Here is a 15,386-nt window from a genome sequence, read left to right on the forward strand (position 1 = left end):
CTCTTCTCTCAGGTGGCCAGCACCAGAACAAGAGGACACAGCCTCAAGCTGCGCCAGGGGAAATTTAGGCTGGAGGTGAGGAGAAAGTTCTTCACTGAGAGAGTCATTGGACACTGGAATGGGCTGCCCGGGGAGGTGGTGGAGTCGCCATCCCTGGAGCTGTTCAAGGCAGGATTGGATGTGGCACTTGGTGCCATGGTCTGGCCTTGAGCTCTGTGGTAAAGGGTTGGACTTGATGATCTGTGAGGTCTCTTCCAACCTTGGTGATACTGTGATAAAAAACCTGTAATGCACTTTGTTGGATAACAACAAAGATACACTTAGTGATGGAAAGTAAAGCGTAAATAAAGGAAGTCCTGGCAGTGCCAGGCTAATGATTGGACTCAATGATCTTAAAGGTCTTGTCCAATTTAGGCAATTCTGTGACTCTGTGATCATCTCACCTCGGCTTCCTGTCCCACAGGTTAGGCCAGATGATCTCTAGAAGTGCCTCCCAGCCTTGGCTGTTCCCTGGTTCTGTGATTCTATAAAGGTGTGTGGCATCTGACACTGGCTTCGCTAAAAGCAAAGCCGATCGGTGCCAGCAAACAGCAGCAGCAGGAGCCTTGTGCCCTTTACAGTAGAAGCGTGTTAATGAGAGCACACTTACAGTAGCGGCAAAATAATTACAGTGGGATTTAAGGAGTTGTCTCCCTTTTCATTTTGTGACGTTCTCACACGGAAAAGCATGTGCTGAATGCCTGGTTCTCACATCAGGCCATCCCCACCCATCTCTTTTCTTCCCTGTGTGCTGTGTTCCATGCAGTAGGGTCACCAAACCTCCCCGAGTCACCCTGACACGACCCACAGCTCTCCGCAGGACAAGGCACTCTCTGGGCGGGACTGGTCTTTGGTTGTATGCACCCCGGAGAGGGAATCGCCTCCCTTCCGCACACCCCTCCCCGCCGGGCTCCTGCCCACGCCCGCTGTGCCCTGCCGGGAGAGCACAACCCACGCAGAGGTACCTTAGAGTCCTAGTGGGCGGCAAGTGATCCACGGGACAGCGATGTGCCCTGGTGGCCAAGATGACCAATGGTATCCTGAGGTGCATGAAGAACTGTGTCCAGCAAGCCTAGGGAGGTTCTCCTCCGCCTCTGCTCAGCCCTCCTGAGACCTCATCTAGAATACTGTGTCCAGGTCTGGCCTCAAGAGAGACAGGGATCTGCTGGAGAGAATCCAGTGGATGATTTGGGGACTTGAACTCATCTCTCCTATGATCAAAGGCTGAGAGACCTGGGGCTGCTCGAGAAGGCTGAGATGGGATCTTACTCATGGCTATCAATCCCTGAGGGGTCGGTGTCTGATCAAGGTGCCAGGCTCTTTTCGGTGGTGCCCAGGGACAGGACAAGGAACAACGGGTTTAAGCTGGAACATAGGAAGTTCCACACTAATATGAGAAGAAACTTCTTTACAGTGAGGGTGGCAGAGCACTGGAGCAGGCTGCCCAGGGAAGTTGTGAAGTCTCCCTGTCTGGCGACTTTCGAAACCCGCCTGGATGCGTTCCTCTGTGGCCCGCCCTAGATGATCCTGCCTTGGCAGAGGGGCTGGACTCCATGATCTATCTCTAGAGTTCCTTTCCCAGCCCTAACACTGTCATTCTGCCTCCGCCTGCTCCCCTTCAGCGACCGCCGCGGCCCCCGGCGACAATGTCCCAGCGCCGCTGGGTGGCGCTGCGGCCTCCGGCGTGGGACGCTGCTGTCGGCGCAGGCGCGTTGAGGCTGCAGGGACAGTCACCGCCGCTAGCGCTCCATCGAGACGACTCCTCCTCGCCTCCCCCGCCCGGTTCTTCGAGTAGAGCTTCCGGGTAACGTGCGGCCAATAGCCTCGGCCGCTCGGGAGCGTCACCGGCGCCACGGGAGCGTGCGGCCGCTGCTGTTTCCGCGGCACTCCTGCGGCTCGCCGGGCACCGCGCGCGCGCGGCCTTTCCGCTCTATGGTAACCATAGAGATCCACGGCGGTGGCGGAGCAATACTGGGACGGCGGCGGCCGTGGCGCCGTGGGGAACATGGCGACCCTGGTGCTGGATAACGGCGCCTACAACGCCAAGATCGGCTACAGCCATGCGAACGTCAGGTAAGGGCCCGAGAAGAAGCGGGGCGGGCGGGAGAGCGTTCCCTTATCGTTTCACCGGCACTTTCTCGGCGCACCTGCCCTGCCGCCGCCGCCCGTTCTCACAGCGGGGACCGCTCCTCACCGGCGAGCGAGCCGCCAGTGCGCCTGCGCTCACCGCGGCGGGGCCCGGCCTGGCTCCGCCTCCGCGGCGCCTGCGAGGCTCCTCCCTCTCCGCCGCCTCCTCCCAGGGCGGGGAGGGAGCGGGTCGGTCCCTGGCGGTGGCTAAGCGCGGAGGGGTTGCGGTACCCTTAGTGCTGTGCTGGTGGTCCGGGGGGCGTTGTTGTGCTGTATCTGTGCCGGAGGTGTCAGAACCCGGGGGTTCCCCTCCTAACCGGCTCAGATACTGCGTTAAACCCAGAGCGCTGCAGTCAAAGCGTTGCCGGAGGTGTGCTGTTCCCTGTAAGGACGATGAATGTGTCTCACGCCGTGACCGACAGGACATTTCCCAATCTTTTCCAGCGTCATTCCAAACTGTCAGTTCAGATCAAAGACTGCACGCTTGAAAACCTTCACAGCAAACCAACTGGATGAAATTAAAGATCCCTCGGGGCTTTTCTACATTCTCCCTTTTCAGAAAGTAAGTGAGGTAGCCTAAGTTTTAACATCATAGCCAAATGTAAGTTGTGTTAAGGAATGGCTTTCGTACAACACGCTCCCACTACAGGATTATGTCTGGTGTAGATAAAAGAATCAAAGGCAGCAGTGTGAAGTTTAACCATCAGAGAGTTATTTAGGTTGGAAGAGACCCATCAGGTCATCAAGGGCAGCTGTTAACACTGCTAGGTCCACAAAGTGTCACATCTACACTGTCTTTTATATACCTGCAGGGATGGTGACTCAACCAGGACCCTGAGTAGCCTTTTCCAGTGCTTGACAACCCTTCCAGTGAAGAAATTTGTCCCAATATCCAATCTAAGTCTCACTTGGAGCAACTTGAGGCAAATTCTCCTTGTCCTATTGCTTTGGTCTTGCAAGAAGAGACTGACTCCCAACTTGCCTCTTTTCAGGTAGTTGTAGAGAGTGCTGAAGTGTCCTCTGAGCTTCCATTTGCCCAGGATAAACAATCCCAGTTCCCTCAGTCACAACTTGTGAGACATGTTGTCCAGACCTCTCATCAGCTCTTTGCTCTCCTTTGGACATGCCCAGCACTTCAGTGCCTTTATTGTCGTGTGGGGCCCAAACCTGAATTTAGTAGTCAAGGACTGGCCTCACCAGTGATGAGTGTAGGGGCACATTCATTTCCCTAGTCCTGTTGGCCACACTTTTTTCTGTTACAGGCCACGATGCTGTTGGCCTTGGCCTCCTGGGTGCACTGCTGGCTCATCTTCAGCAGCTGTCAACCAACAACCTCTGGGTCTATTTCCATTGGGCAGCTTTCCAGCCACTTTGCTGCCCATGGGAAGCCTGAAGTGTTGCACAGGGTTGTTGTGACCAAAGTGCAGGACCCAGCATTTGGCCTTCTTGAACCTCATACCATCTTCTTCAACCCAAAGACATAATCTGTCCATATCCCTCTGTAGAGCCTTCCTACACTCAAGTAGATCAACAATTCTGCCCAACTTGGTGTCACCTGTAGACTTAAGTGACAGTGCCCTTGACTCCCCTGTCTAGGTCATTGGCCATAAACAGAACTGGCCCCAAAACTGAACCCTGGGGAACCCCACCTATGACTGCCCACCAGCTGGATTTAGCTCCATTCACTACCTCTCTTTGGGCCCAGTCATCCAGCCAGTTTCTTAACCCAGCAAAGAGCACACCTGTCTAAGATGTGAGCAGCCAGTTATCCTAGGAGGATGCTGTGGGAAACTGTCAAAGGCTTTTGCTAACATCCATGTGAACAGCATCTGCAGCCTTCCCCTCATCCATGAAGTGGGTCACCTTGTCCTAGAAGGAGGTCAGCTTAGTCAAGCTTTCATAAACCCATGCTGAGTGGGCCTGGTCACCTGGTTGTGCTGTATGTTCTGTGTGATGGCACTGAAGATAGTCTGCTCCATCACCTTCCCAGACAAATGATGTATACTGGAAACACAATTTATGTTGTCTTTGTAGTGTAGTAATTATTATGTTGATGGAGAGTATTTGTACCATCCTTGACCCTCTGACATTTACTCTTTAGCACAGAAATGTGATTTTAGACATTTTTACTCTCAAATTTCTGTACATTACCAGATTCTCAGTCACTCGACCTTTTTTTTTTAGTTCTATTTGTTTATTTTTTAATGGATTTTACTTCCTAAGTAGTGTCATTTATTAATCCTTTTTTTTTACTCTAAATCCCTACAGGGTTACTTGGTGAACTGGGATGTGCAGAGACAGGTTTGGGATTATCTTTTTGGAAAAGAAATGTATCAAGTAAGAGCCTTTTTATAATTAACAGTTTCTATGTAGGTTAAAAGGTCAAATACTGACTAATGGAATTAACTGAAGTACATCAAATATAGCATCATAAAATCAACCAGGTTGGAAGAGACCTCCCAAGATCATCCAGGCCAACCTAGCACCCAGCCCTAGACAATCAGCTACTCCATGGCACTAAGTGCCTCATCCAGGCTTGTCTTCAACACCTCCAGGGATGGTGACTCCACCACCTCCCTGGGCAGCCCATTCCAATGCCAATCACTCTCTCTGCCAACAACTTCCTCCTAACACCCAGCCTAGACCTCCCATGGGACAACTTGAGACTGTGTCCCCTTGTTCTGTTTGAAAGTATTTTCAGTTAGAAATCACAAGGATTGATCTTGGTGCAATTGGAATGTTTTACTTCAAGCTCTGCTGTAACTATTCTTAAAACATTTAAATATACATGAAGAAATTCACATCCATGTAATTAAAACCAGGAGCAGAGTATATATGAAGGTGTTTCCTGTTATATTTTACCCATTAATTTGATAAACTATCACTGCTCATGAGGTCTTTGGAAAAAGCTAAATCTTTCTAAGCCTAGCTTCTACAAACAGGTAGGGCAAATGGTAATCATGTACTCACATGATCTTCAACTGCTGCAGAATACAGCATTCTAAGTTTTAAGTGCTGATAAACTTTGTGTATTTTTCATAGGTGGATTTCGTAGACACCAATATTATTATTACTGAACCTTACTTTAACTTCACTTCAATACAAGAATCCATGAATGAAATTCTGTTTGAAGAATATCAATTTCAAGCAGTTCTCAGAGTAAATGGTGAGGTTTTTTTCTAGTTTGCTTGGATGGATTTTCAGTGTTAGCCTGGTGTGATGGTTTGGGTGTTGCCTGACCCCCTACACTTTGGAAAGTCACCCAGATTAGACTCAGCTGCTGGAAATTTGAAGGATGAAGCTTTATATTTACAGCTTAGCACAATAGACAAACAGATATTTACAATAGATACAGAAATATACAAGTTAAAAAGGTAATACAGAAACACAACAGCCCTCCCAGAAACCAGAGTCCCCAGGAGGGGCTCTCAACCACCCTTCCACCTTGTCCCCACCCCTCTATCATACCCCAGACTTTACCTTACGTTCAACATGAGTTTTGAGAGATGGCCAGGGGGTGTTAGGAAACCAATGGATTAGTTAGCAAGTTAGGTTAGAGAGAAAAGTGCAGCCCAAAAAGCCCAGAGAACAACTCCCTTATCTATATTTATGTTCTTGTTCTCACACATCTCAGCAAGCCTATGAGTGCAGTAGACATCAGCATTGTTTCCTTTTCACAGCCTAAGATCTAATTCCTCTCACCAAAACTAGCACACCTGGTCAATAAATAAATCCATATGCATGCACATGTACACACACACACACATGTGTATAAAGAACCCAATTAATTGCCTCCCCAGCTCTTGAGTAATATGCTTTATTAATCAAGTAATATGCTTTCTTACTCAGGCTTTATGTGCTTGACTAATATGTACTTGAACTGGATTAAATTTCTTTCTTTTTCAGAAATTGAGTTCCTCATACCACATTCCCAAGAGTGTCATGCTATATAATTAAAGGAAAGTTGAGGAGAGTCAGGGTGATAGAGATAAAGGATAAGGTTTTGAAACACCTACCAACGTTTTGCCTGTAGTCTTTCATAGCTTTCCTTTGTGTGGGGAGTGGGTCTGGCTTTTTGGTTTGTATAAATAAATGAAACACAGACTAGAGGAAGTGGGTACAAGCTGCATCGGGGGAGGTTTTTACTGGGTATTAGAGTAAGAGAATCAGTCAGGGTTGGAAGGCATCACAAGGATCAGCCAGTTCCCACCTCCCTGCCATGGGCAGGGACACCTCACACTAGATCAGGCTGGCCACGGCCTCATCCAGCCTGGCCTTAAACACCTCCAGGGATGAGGCTTCCACCACCGCCCTGGGCAACCTGTCCCAGGGTCTCACCACCCTCATGGTAAAGAGCTTTGTCCTAACATCCAGTCTGAATCTACCCATTTTTATCTTCGTTGCATTCCCCCTACCTGACATCCTAAAAAGTTTCATTAGTATTAGGAAATACTTCTTCACAGAAAGGGTTATCAAACATTGCAATGGTTTGTCCTGAGCAGTGGTGGAGTCACCATCCCTGGAGGTGTTGAAGTATCACAGTATCACCAAGGTTGGAAGAGACCTCATAGATCATCAAGTCCAACCCTTTACCACGGAGCTCAAGGCTAGACCATGGCACCAAGTGCCACATCCAATCCTGCCTTGAACAGCTCCAGGGATGGCGACTCCACCACCTCCCCGGGCAGCCCATTCCAGTGTCCAATGACTCTCTCAGTGAAGAACTTTCTCCTCACCTCAGGGACATCTGTTCAGAGCTGGGTTGGACTGGATGATCTTTAAGGTCTCTTCCAACCAGATGTATTGTGTGATAACAGTCATGAAATGTGTCGTGTCTTACAGGGGCTGTGTAAGTAACATCACAACTCTTCTGCAAAATAGCTGGACATAGGATTCTCATTTAGATAGGTTTGATAAATAATGGGCTCTAGGAGAGGAAACTGAACATGGGCTGGCATTATTAAGAAACAATAAATGGAGCACATATGATACTTACTCACCATCATGTTTGCTCTAGTATTATATACTGAGGTCTTGGAAGTCTGACAAAGTGATCTAAAACATGAAGCAAGCACACTTCCATATCAGTGTGAAATCTAAAAGTGTGTATTTGTGTCAAAAATGGAATGAAACCTTCTGTATTTCAGCTGGAGCTCTGAGTGCTCACAGGTACTTCCGAGACAATCCATCAGAGCTGTGTTGCATCATTGTGGACAGTGGGTACTCATTTACACACATTGTACCTTACTGCAGAAGTAAAAAGAAGAAAGAAGCAATCATCAGGTAAACTGTAGTACATATTGCTGGGGCAGTGCCATTCTGGGGTGGATTAGAAGGGCTGTGGCTAGTAGGTCGAGAGATGTTCTTCTGCCTCTGTACTCTGCCCTGGTGAGGCCGCAACTGGAGTACTGTGTTCAGTTCTGGGCCTCCCAGTTCAAGAGGGACATAGAAGTGCTCGAGAGTGTCCAGCACAGAGCCACAGAGATGATTAAGGGAATGGAAGCCACAACGATGATGAAGGGAGTGGAACATCTCTCTTAAGAGGAGAGACTGAAGGAGCTAAGGCTCTGCTGCTTGGAGAAGAGGAGCCTGAGAGGTGATCTTATCAATATTTATCAATATGTGCAGGGTTAGTGCTAGGAGGCTGGAGCCAGGCTCTTCTTGGTGATGCTTGATGACAGGACAAGGGGCAATGGATGGAATTTGAGGCATAGGAAGTTTCATGTAAACATGAGGAGAATTTCTTTTCCCTGTGAGGGTGACAGAACACTGGAACAGGCTGCCCAGGGTAGTTGTGGAGTCTCCCTCTCTGAAGATACTTAAAACCCACCTGGACATGTTCCTGTGTGATCTGGTCTAGGTGATCCTGCTCTAGCAGTGGGGTTGGACTGTTGAACTGAATGAGATTTTGAGGTCTGTTCCAGCCCCTGACATTCTACAATTCTATGATTCTATTGCCTAGAAAAAATGTTAACTATTCCTGAAGCTAATAATGACAGAATTCCTCTTCCACAGGATAAATGTTGGAGGAAAACTCTTAACTAACCACCTAAAGGAGATCATCTCTTACAGGTAAGGAGTGCTGATCATTGTCTTGAGACCTGGTATGAAATGAGCTAGAACTTTGTGGGGATATTGTTACTGGTTCAGTCAATGTTAGATTAAATGCTGTTTAAAAGAGAAGAGAATTTTTGGCTGTTACAGTGTGCAGTTTGTTATCTTGATATAAGCTCGACACAAATTAAGGTGAATTTTAAGATCTTTGAGGGATTATGCTGTAAAAATGCCAGCACTTCTGAAGTTACTGAGGCTGCTTATGTCTTCCCAATTAGTCAAGACTTCAGGTATTTTGAGAGATGTCTCAGTAGATCATTAGTCAGTTTGCTAAGTGATTCTGTCAATACCACCAATAAAAATCATCAGGACAAATAATTAGATTGGTTGGGGCTGTTCAGTCTGGAGAAGAGAAGGTGCCAAGGAGACCTTAGTGTGGCTTTCCAGTATCTGAAGGGAGCCTACAAGAAAGCTGGTGAGGGACTTTTTAGCGTGTCAGGTAGTGATAGGACTGAGGAGAATGAAGCAAAACTAGAAGTGGGTAGATTCAGATGGGATGTTAGGAAGAAGTTCTTCACCATGAGTTCATCTTCAATACTGTGTTCAGTTTTGGGCTCCCCAGTTTAAGAGGGATGGAGATCTGCTGGAGAGGGTCCAGTGGAGGGCTGTGAGGATGATGAGGAGACTGGAGGGCATGGCTTATGAGGAGAGGCTGAGGGACCTGAGGCTTTTTAGTCTGGAGAAGAGAAGACTGAGAGGGGATTTGATAAATGTTTATAAACATCTGAGGGCTGCTCAGGAGCAGGGGGACAGGCTCTGCTCACTGCTCCCTGGGGTAGGACAAGGAGCAATGGGTGTAAGTTGCAGCAAAAGAGGTTCTGCCTCAGCACAAGGGGGAACTTCTTTACTGGAAGGGTCCCAGAGCACTGGAATAAGCTTCCCAGAGAGGTTGTGGAGTCTTCTTCTCTGGAGACTTTCAGGGCCTGTCTGGATGTGTTCCTCTGTGATCTGTGTTAGATAGTATTGTCCTGCTCTGGCAGGGGGCTTGAACTGGATGATTTCCTTGGGTCCCTTCCAACCCCTGACATCCTGTGATCCTGGTGATTTTGCCTTCAGAAATTAACACTGCCTAGAACCTAAGATGGAAATAACAAGTAGAAAATTCCAACCCCTAACATCCTGTAAACCATGAGGGTGGTCAGACACTGGAACAGGTTGCCCAGAGAGGTGATGGAGGCCCCATCCCTGGAACCATTTAAGGCCAGGCTGGATGTGGCTCTGAGCAAACTGATCTAGTGTGAGGTGTCCCTGCCTATAGCAGGGGAGTTGGAAGTAGATGATCCTTGCATTCCCTTCCAACCCTGACAATTCTGTGGTTCTAAATTTACCTAGATAAAGCTTGGAACTTTATCTAGGTAAAGGTCTTTGTTAGTTGGGCTAATTTGCAAGGTTACAGCTACACTTGTTACGAAGACATTGGGCAAATGCAGGGTGGATGTTTGTATCCATTGAATTCTGAAATAGGAAAACACTCAACTCCAGTAGGTCAGGAATGCTTTTGTACATTGAATATGAGTTTTAGATACTGAGACTGTAAGCTTTTTGTGATTTGCAAAGCTGTGGTTGCTCATCTCCAGTGGAAAACTGGACAGATAATGCTAATACTGAATTATTCTTATACTCTGGTTGGTTGGTTGGTTGGTTTTCACAGGCAGCTACATGTTATGGATGAAACACATGTAATTAACCAAGTGAAAGAAGATGTGTGTTACGTTTCTCAAGACTTCTACAAGGACATGGACATTGCCAAGTACGTATACAATGGTCCTAAATGTTAAAGCTGTTAAATGTTAAGTCTCATTGTACTAATAAAGCTATACCCTTAATCAGAAAACATTTTAATGAAGTCAAAGCAAGCTTGACTCATGTTTGTCAGTATAAAAATAGTTGGGATTTAGAATTTATTCTTTATTCTGTTGTATTTTACACTCTTTTAGGCTGAAAGGAGAGGAGAACACTGTCATGGTAGATTATGTTTTGCCAGACTTCAGCACAATCAAAAAAGGATTTTGTAAGGTAATGATAATAGGAGTTTTGTAGTATTTTTTGGACTGCTCCCCTGCAGAAGTCTAGCAGAGAGGGTAAAAGGAACTTCTTTTATTTCAAAGCTGTATCATGCTATGTTTTCTGTAATGTTTTCCCTAGACACTTGAGATGAAAATCAAGCACTGTTTTTCCAGCAGAGCGTTTTGTGGTCTGTTATTTAATATTTGTAGGTTTTTTTAGCTTGTGCTCTGTCACACAGTCTATCCATATCATTATTGTTGAGGCTGTTTTAAAGTTAAGTGGGAAAATGTTTTCTCCAAGTCTCTCTGAATTTCATTTGAATACCCTAATATGTCAAAGGTTCCATGTTATAGAAGAGCTTGAAAGGTCTTCACACCAGTGAAGACAATTGAACAGTTTCATCTCCTTTACTGTGTTACCCGTAGTTTTAAAAGCTGCCCCAACATTTTGAGGCCACTCTGCTACCTGTTATATTTTGGTTTAGCCAAACTTACAGTTGATAAAAGCAGAGTCACTGCAGATTTAATACCACAGGATGTACTGTTATTAAAAGATTTATTGATAATACAATTTACTGTAGAATATATTGCCTCCTGTACTACATAAAAAAGAGGAGCTGAATATTCTCAGGATGTCATTTCCTTTCTTAAGCATTGGCTATTATTCATGTCTTTAATATAGCCAAGGGAGGAGATGGTTTTAAGTGGAAAATACAAGACTGGTGAACAAATACTTCGCCTAACAAATGAAAGATTCGCCGTTCCAGAAATTCTCTTCCATCCTTCAGATATTGGCATTCAAGAGATGGGAATTCCTGAAGCCATTGTTTATTCTATTCAGAATTTGCCTGAAGGTATAACCTAAAAGGAATTTGGAAAAGTGTGGGTGTGATGGGGTTTGTTGGTTTTTGGTTTTTCCTTGCTGGTTTGGTTTTGGGTGGTTTTTTAGGACTCTCAATATGTCAATGATTAAGTTGTGAACTTCTGTGTCATATACTCTAGGACAGATTGTCTACAAGATTCTCTGTTGGGCAAGCACAGATTTGTGGTGATTCATCAATTGCTTTCTGCTCTTGTTTCACTTAATTCTCCTTCACATCCTTTTGTGACATGACCTGTCTGTCTTTGATGCTGGCGATGGAATATACTTGAAATCAGTTTTAGTTCTATTTTAAAATGCAACTCTTTGAAAATACTTTTCATGTAAAAAATTAAACTGACCCAACTCAGTAATCAATCATAGAATCAACCAGGTTGGAAGAGACCTCCAAGATCATCCAGGCCAACCTAGCACCCAGCCCTATCCAGTCAACTAGACCATGGCACTAAGTGCCTCATCCAGTCTTTTCTTGAAGACCCCCAGGGACGGTGCCTCCACCACCTCCCTGGGCAGCCAGTAATTTAAGCACTGAAGTTATAAAACCTTTCTGACTGCTGTTTGTCAGAAATAAACCCAAAGCTTCCATTTGATAGGTGCTGTACATGTAATTAATGTTACTCCAAAGAAAACTTCAGTGGGTTTTATGATTTCACATCAATACTTCTGTGGCATTGAGGCTATTATTTTGTACTCTTTAAAACTGTGTAATTTAAAATCCCTTTTGAAAAGGGAATTGTGTTGGCAGATATGAAACTTAATAGACAGTGTAACAGTAGATATCATAGAATCAAACAGGTTGGAAAAGACCTCCAAGATCATCCAGGCCAGCCTAGCACCCAGCCCTAGCCAATCAACCAGACCATGGCACTAAGTGCCTCAGCCAGGCTTTGCTTCAACACCTCCAGGGATGGTGACTCCACCACCTCCCTGGGCAGCCCATTCCAATGCCAATCACTCTCTCTGGGAAGAACTTCTTCCTAACATTCAGCCTGGGCCTCCCCATGGACAACTTGAGACTGTGTCCCCTTGTTCTGTTGCTGGTTCAAAGCCAAATTCTCAAACTGACAAAGAACAGAGAGTGGTTAATCACTTTCTTGTCTTTCTCAGTAAAACTATAATGGGTCTGATCATTTGATGGTCATGAAATTCTTCTTTACATTTTTTTTTCTGTTCAAATTCATAACAAAACTGGGGGAAAAAACCTTCACTCTGTAACTACAGATTTACTTCTTTTTCCAGAAATGCAGCCTCATTTCTTCAAGAACATAGTTCTGACTGGAGGAAACACCCTTTTTCCAGGCTTCAGAGATCGAGTTTATTCTGAAGTTCGCTGTCTTACTCCAACTGATTATGATGTTTCTGTTGTTCTTCCTGAAAAGTAAGTCCTAAACTGCACACAACAAACTTTATCCTTCTAGCAGAACAAACCATAAAATTAGATTTCTGTTGCTGATTGGCAAAGGGATTAAATTTAAACTGTACCCAAAGACTATTTTAAACCACTGTATTTTCAGACAAACCTAATTAGAGAGCACCTGCTTGCCCTGTGCTTTGACTGATGAAGTTAAGCAAGTTAAGTGGCCTTATTGTGGCCTTTCAGTATCTGAAGGGGGCCTACAAAAATGCTGGGGAGGGACTTTTCAGGATATCAGGAAGTGACAGGACTAGGGGGAATGGAGCAAAGCTGGAGGTGGGGAGATTCAGACAGAATGTGAGGGAGAAGTTGTTCATCATGAGAGTGCTGAGAGCCTGGAACAGCTTGCCCAGGGAGGTGGGTGAGGCTTCATCCCTGGAGGTGTTTAAGGCCAGGCTGGATGAGGCTCTGGCCAGCCTGATCTAGGGTAGGGTTTCCCTGCCTATGGCAGGGAGGTTGGAACTAGACGATCCTTGTGGTGCCTTCCAACCCTGACTGATTCAATGTCTTCTCAGTCTTCTTATTGCAAACAAATAAGGCTGAATTGTCATGAAGTGGATTCATTTTAGATTACAGTTTTGTATTTTAAATAAGGAGTTTTTACTACCATATCAACACTGGAACAGGCTGCCCAGGAGGTTGTGGAGTCTCCTTCTCTGGAGATATTTAAGACCTCCCTGCCTGTGTTTCTGTGTGATCTGGTATAGGTGATCTTGCTCTGGCAGGATCTGGATGACCTTTCAAGGTCCCTTCCAGCTCCTGACATGATGTGACTCCGTGATTATTAATGTAGCTGCTTCAGGGATTTGGAAGGGGCAGCCTCTTTGCAGAGAGTATACAGTTGAGACAAAATAAATGTATCTTATTTAGAAAAAAAGTATTGTTAAAGATTATTTTTCAGTTTAGAAAAGATTTGTTATCTATGCAAAGTAAATACAAAAGCATCTCCACATCTTGCCCTCTTGTGGGTGTTTGAGCTGGATTTCTAACTCAGAACAAAAATATTGGGAACACAGAAACTTAGAAGCTCTGAGTGGAGAGGTGAGCATTGTAGGGATATAATGGCAGCAATGGGTAAGTTAATAGAGTTTCATTGGAGCATCAAGAGCTTTCTCTCTGGAAGCACAGCTTGTACTGGCTGCTTCTGCTGCACCCACTGCTGTCTTCCCATGCCGCTGTTTGGGCTGCTGCTGCTTTGCCGCTGCTTGACCCCTTTCCCATCTTCGTTAAGGTTATTATATTTCTGTTGTAGTTTATTCTCCTTCTACTGTTATATTTAGACTATAAGAAATACCATTTCCTTTTCCCCTGACTTGCCGAAAATCCGTGTTATAGTGAGTTAATTCTAGCAGGAGAGGGATCCACCCTAACCCGGGACACCTCTTCATACCTACCTCCAAAGAGGGACCTTGGTTTTTCTAATATCATAGAATCAACCAGGTTGGAAGAGACCTCCAAGATCAGCCAGGCCAACCTGTCCCCCAGCCCTAGCCAGTCAACCAGACCATGGCACTAAGTGCCTCGTCCAGGCTTTTCTTGAACACCTCCAGGGATGGTGACTCCACCACCTCCCTGGGCAACCCATTACAATGGGAAATCACTCTCTCTGTGAAGAACTTCCTCCTAACATCCAGCCTATACTTCCTCTGGCACAACTTGAGACTGTGTCCCCTTGTTCTATTGCTGGTTGCCTGGGAGAAGAGGCCACCCCCAACCTGGCTAGTTGTAGACAGCAATGAGATCACCCCTGAGCCTCCTCTTCTCCAGGCTAAACAACCCCAGCTCCCTCAGGCTCTCCTTATAGGGTTTGTGTTCCAGGCCCCTCACCAGCTTTGTTGCCCTTCTCTGGACATGTCCCAGCACCTCAGCATCTCTCTTGAATTGAGGAGCTCAGAACTGGACACAGCACTCAAGGTGTGGCCTGACCAGTGTTGAGTACTGGGGAAGAATAACCTCCCTTGTCCTACCGGCCACACTGTTCCTGATGCAGGCCAGGATGCCATTGGCTCTCTTGGCCACCTGGGCACACTGCTCTGCTACAACTTCAAGGTGGATGTGATTAGCTTGGCTGGAGCTGGATTGTTTGCTTCAGCAATGCAAAAAAAGTTATTACATAGGTATTGCTGAATACAAGTCCTGGAAATCATCACTGCATGCTTCTAGTCTGAATTAACTTGCAGATAAGTAACAACTCTCTTCATTTTTCAGCCCCATTACTTACTCTTGGGAAGGTGGGAAGCTCATCTCTGAAAATGATGATTTTGAAGATATGATAGTAACTAGAGAAGATTATGAAGAACATGGCCACAATATCTGCGAGGAGAAATTTGACATCTAGGCTGTGTAGTTGGATACATTTTTCTTCCATTGTTCTATCCAGAATGGAATGCTGTGAAGGAGAACCTGTTAGGATTGTGTTTTAGCTTTCCTGTATTTAAGTGGGTGAGGAAAAAATAACTTTCAGAGCTTAAAAATAAAGTTTTACAAGCTTAATGGTATGAAACATGCTCATTGTTATTTTATGTTCTCATCTTTTACTGCTTGCTTCATTGTATTCAGAGTGCAGAAACCCTCAATGCACGAGGCAATAAAGACACTGAATGCTTGTCTGAAACTAAAAACATGAAAGCAAGACTATTTTTTTTCCTCAAAAAAAACCCAAGTTTTACTTTGTGCATGCAACTGAATGGACATTAAACACATCTCAGAAGGTCTCATTGGGATTGTCCAGCCTGACATGGAATAAGTGAGTTTTAGTTTTTGTTATTTTAGTGACTAGCCCTCAGAGGAATATAGGCAAGAAGAC

The 15,386-nt window shown here is 45.5% G+C and overlaps 1 protein-coding gene across 1 annotated transcript; it reads left to right on the forward strand.

The window, feature by feature from the left end:
* Nucleotides 1-1,855: 1,855 nt before the first annotated feature.
* Nucleotides 1,856-15,201, forward strand: ACTR6 (actin related protein 6). Its single transcript, XM_064155002.1, has 11 exons — nt 1,856-2,112; nt 2,611-2,728; nt 4,435-4,503; nt 5,209-5,332; nt 7,314-7,449; nt 8,182-8,238; nt 9,932-10,030; nt 10,218-10,296; nt 10,969-11,140; nt 12,406-12,544; nt 14,789-15,201. Exons 1-11 carry the CDS (start codon nt 2,045-2,047, stop codon nt 14,916-14,918), a joined length of 1,191 nt encoding a protein of 396 aa, XP_064011072.1. The 5' UTR covers nt 1,856-2,044; the 3' UTR covers nt 14,919-15,201.
* The last annotated feature ends 185 nt before the right edge of the window (nt 15,202-15,386 follow it).

Source organism: Pogoniulus pusillus, chromosome 15, assembly GCF_015220805.1.
Source record: "Pogoniulus pusillus isolate bPogPus1 chromosome 15, bPogPus1.pri, whole genome shotgun sequence".
Taxonomy (NCBI): Eukaryota; Metazoa; Chordata; class Aves; order Piciformes; family Lybiidae; genus Pogoniulus; species Pogoniulus pusillus.

Coding starts and splice junctions, on each gene's coding strand:
- ACTR6 (XM_064155002.1), top strand. CDS start 2,045: ATGGCGACCCTGGTGCTGGATAACGGCGCCTACAACGCCAAGATCGGC. Junction 4,504..5,208: donor TTGGAAAAGAAATGTATCAA/GTAAGAGCCTTT, acceptor TATTTTTCATAG/GTGGATTTCGTAGACACCAA. Junction 10,031..10,217: donor AAGGACATGGACATTGCCAA/GTACGTATACAA, acceptor ACACTCTTTTAG/GCTGAAAGGAGAGGAGAACA.